General features: G+C 48.9%; 2 protein-coding genes across 2 annotated transcripts in view; both read right to left on the reverse strand.

The window, feature by feature from the left end:
• Positions 1-3,821, reverse strand: part of KDM5A (lysine (K)-specific demethylase 5A) — a 197,911-nt gene that overhangs the window by 33,709 nt on the left and 160,381 nt on the right. The window lies entirely within an intron of this gene.
• The window catches only part of SLC6A13 (solute carrier family 6 (neurotransmitter transporter), member 13), a 45,532-nt gene that overhangs the window by 17,898 nt on the left and 23,813 nt on the right, over positions 1-3,821 (reverse strand). The window contains exon 3 of the mRNA XM_011967132.1: positions 263-347. Within this exon, the coding sequence (XP_011822522.1) occupies positions 263-347 (85 nt within the window). The remainder of the gene's footprint in view (positions 1-262; positions 348-3,821) is intronic.

A 3,821-nucleotide genomic window follows, 5' to 3' on the forward strand; every position in this document is an offset into this window, starting at 1 on the left:
GGTCTCGATCTCCTGACCTCGTGATCCGCCCGTCTCGGCCTCCCAAAGTGCTGGGATTACAGGCTTGAGCCACCGCGCCCGGCCATGGAATCTTATCTCTGAAACGAATCCTGCAATAACCACAAACACAGGCACCACAGAAAAAAGCCACTTAGTGGAAATTCTTCCCTTGCTGTCTATTGAGAGTGACCTTGGTGTGACCTCCTCCCCATACCCTTCTTCTGAACACAGGGCCCACTGGGTGGGGAAGGGTCTCACTTACTCCCAGAACTCGATGACGGGAGAGGTGGCGTTCTCAGAGGTACCATTCAGGGAGCCATTGGTCTTCTGGAACTCCACACAGTGTTCTAGCCATGGGTCACGAGGAGGGAAAAAAGAGAAAAATCACCAGCCAGCATATGACACAACTAGAGAGCGGGATGAAATTCTAGGAGAATGGGAAGGAAGGTATTTGGCAGAAGCCAGGCTAAGGCTATCTGCACAAAACATCCTCCCACACACAGTAACCTCAACAAACGCAGCTGCCTCTCTACTGCACACTTGGACATGTGGGTACATAGATGCTTGGGTATATATTCTCCTTAAGTATGATCAGATGGCAACCCTGTGCAAAGTCACCACCTTTGAGGAATAAGAAGAACGGTTTCTGGGGAAGTGACGTGTCAGAATGGCCAAGACCACAGGTTAGCTCTGGCTTGAATGCCGACCCCCCGGGTATGAACTGTGCGTCTGGGGGTAAGTTCTAACTCAGCTCTCTGTGTTTGGCTTCCCTCGTCTCTAAACTGTAGATAGTAAGATCCATTGCGTAGGATTGATAAGAAATTAAATGAACACATGGAGCTAGAGTGCTCTTTATTATTTGTATGTGACTTTGGAGTTTTACAAAGAATACTGACTTTTTTATGTTTGATAAATACAATAATCCTGGGAAATATTAAAACAGATACTGTTTTCCCCATTGTGCCCATGAAGACAGTGGATCGTCTTAGAAATGGCCTGTATCTGCTCGTGAATGAGCACGTGTAGGCCGGAACCCAGGTCAGCAAGTTGTCTGGGTTCCACCTTCAAAATACCTAGACGGATCCTTCTTGTCACCTCTACTACCACCACCCTGGTAGAGGGTAAGCACCATCTGCTCCGGGCTCCTACTTGGCCTTCAGTTTTCACCCTTGCTCCCCTCGTGAAATCTCCATTTTGTTAAACCTTAGATCACTCTATGTCACACCCCAGGTCAAGGCCTCCAATGGGTTTCCCATCCCACTCACAGGAAGAAGCCGCAACCCCTTTAGTTGCCTTCAAGGCCCTACTGGATCCATTCCCGCACCGTTCCCTCAGCCACCTGCCCTCCCACATCCACCCTGTTCCCTGCGCACACGGGGCGTGTTAGGTGCCGCCTCAGCTCCTTCCTCCTAGAGTTCTTGTCCCCCAGCTCAATGCCTCGTTCCCCTCCTCCTTGAGCCCAGTGCTGAAGGGGCATCTCAGTAGGGCTATTCCTGACCATGCCACTGAAAATTGCAACCCCACCCATAAAACTCACAGTCTCTGTCTTATTTTCCTCCGTAGCCCGTCTTCTAACATGACATGTCCTGCTGCTTTCTAACCGGACACGTCCCGTCCACTTGTTTTGTTTACGTCTCTACCTCCCGGACACGTCCCGTCCACTTGTCTTGTTTACGTCTCTACCTCCCACCGCTAGAATGAGGGTGGCCAGGAGGATGGGGTCTTTGTTTTTGTTTATTACCATATTCCCAGTGCTCAGAACAGAGCCTGGTATCATATAGCAGGAGCTCAACAAATATCTGTTGGGTGGTTGAAGGCCAGCTGGGTGCTCTGTCCACTAAACCATTCACTTTCCTTGACACTGCAGCACACCCAGAAAAGCATTATTTCATCTTGGCAGGACGGCGCGTCTTGTGCTGTTCAAATGCTAGGCTCTGAGTAAAACCAGGCTCACCGGGAGAGATGTCAACAATGTCAAAAAATAACACTCAGGTATTCAATTTGCCTCAGAATTGTCCCAGAGACCGCCAGTCGATCCAAAGGAAGATAGGCCTAACGATGCCCTGAAGCAAACGCTCTAGGCCACCAAAAATTGACAAAATCGTTTTAAGAGGGACTCCACTGAGATCTGGATAAAATCTTTACTCTCTGACAAGCTGGTTGTCAAGGCTGGTTTCAGTACACAAAGATATTTTTAAAAATAAAATAAAAACGAAGAAAAGAAATATATATATAAAGCTAAAGAATTACAATAAAACAGATTTTTTTCTGGAGACCAAGTCTCTCTCTACTACCCAGACTGGAGCGCAGTGGCACAGTCTCGGCTCACTGCAACCTCCACCTCCCAGGCTCAAGCGATCCTCCTGTCTCAGCCTCCCAAGTAGCGAGGGCCATGGGTGTGTGCCACCACCCCGGCACAATTTGTGTATTTTTAGTAGAGATGGGGTTTCAGCATCTTGCCCAGGCTGGTCTCGAACCCCTGAGCTGAAGGGATCCACTGGCTTCAGCCTCCCAAAGTGCTGGGATTACAGGCGTGAGCCACTGCCCCCAGACTAATTATAATAAAACAGATCTTTAAACCCCGAATCATTCAGTCAATAGTTTTGAGTGCTTATGATAGAGCCAGCACCGTGCTAGGCACAGAAGCTGTGGAGATGAAGACACCTTTTCTGCCCTCACGATCTTGATGACTAGTGGGAAAATCAAGTCAACAAGCAGAAGAAAAGTGAGGGAAGTGCAGCAGTAGGGCCGGGGCCAGTGCAGGTGCCACCAGACACATTTAAGAAGAGCCTCATGCGATCTTGGGGTATCAGAGGAGGTACCCCCAAGGTTTACTTTCCCTTTGAAAAATCAGGGTGGAATGGAGGTGGTGGCAGTGATGCACAAAGACGTGCCTGGAAGGGCAGCAGCAAGTACAAGGCGAGAGAGGTAACGGTGAGGTGGTGACATAGACAGGAGTCAGGTCATGAAGGGATAAAGAATATCATGCTAACCACGCAAAATGCTTTTCCGGGTAAGTAAAGGATTCAAACTCCAGTTCAGAATTGAGTAAGAGTAACTTATCTGAGCGAGAAAGAATTGGTCCAGGCGCAGTGGCTCACACCTGCAATCCCAGCACTTTGGGAGGCTTAGGCAGGGGGATCACAAGGTCAGGAGTTCAAGACCAGCCTGACCAAAATGGTGAAACCCCATCTCTACTAAAAATACAAAAAATTAGCTGGGCGTGGTGGTGGGCGCCTGTAATCCCAGCTACTCTGGATGCGGAAACAGAATTGCTTGAACCCGGGAGGCGGAGCTTGCAGTGAGCTGAGATCGCACCACCGCACTCCAGCCTGGGCGACAGAGCAAGACTCCATCTCGAACACACAAAAAGATAAAAAAAGAAAGACAGAGTTAATCACGGCTAGCCCACTTCAAAGGGGTAGGGCCTCGCTGACTGGCACTGGAAGATACTTGGACAAGGAGAGAGGGATGTGCCAAGAATCCAAGCTGAAGAGTGTCCCCTGTGCTCTCCAGCCACGCTGTCCACTGGGGCGGCCACGAGCCTCCTGTGGCTGTTTAAGTTAACATTCCATGCACGTGTCAAAGTTCTGTTCCTCCGACCACTTGCCACATTTCAGATGCTCAATAACCACATGTAGGAGTCACGCCAAACCTACACTGGTTCACTGCGACTGCCCAGAAAAGGTAAATCAATAAATAACCACACGTAGCTGGTATTAATAGCTACCGTATTGGATAGTGCAAAGAACATTTTCATCATTACAGACAGTTCTTTGGGACAGCATTTCCCTAGATATTTTTGTTGTTGTTGTTATTTT

The sequence above is a fragment of the Mandrillus leucophaeus genome, unplaced genomic scaffold, assembly GCF_000951045.1.
Source record: "Mandrillus leucophaeus isolate KB7577 unplaced genomic scaffold, Mleu.le_1.0 Scaffold79, whole genome shotgun sequence".
Lineage (NCBI taxonomy): Eukaryota > Metazoa > Chordata > Mammalia > Primates > Cercopithecidae > Mandrillus > Mandrillus leucophaeus.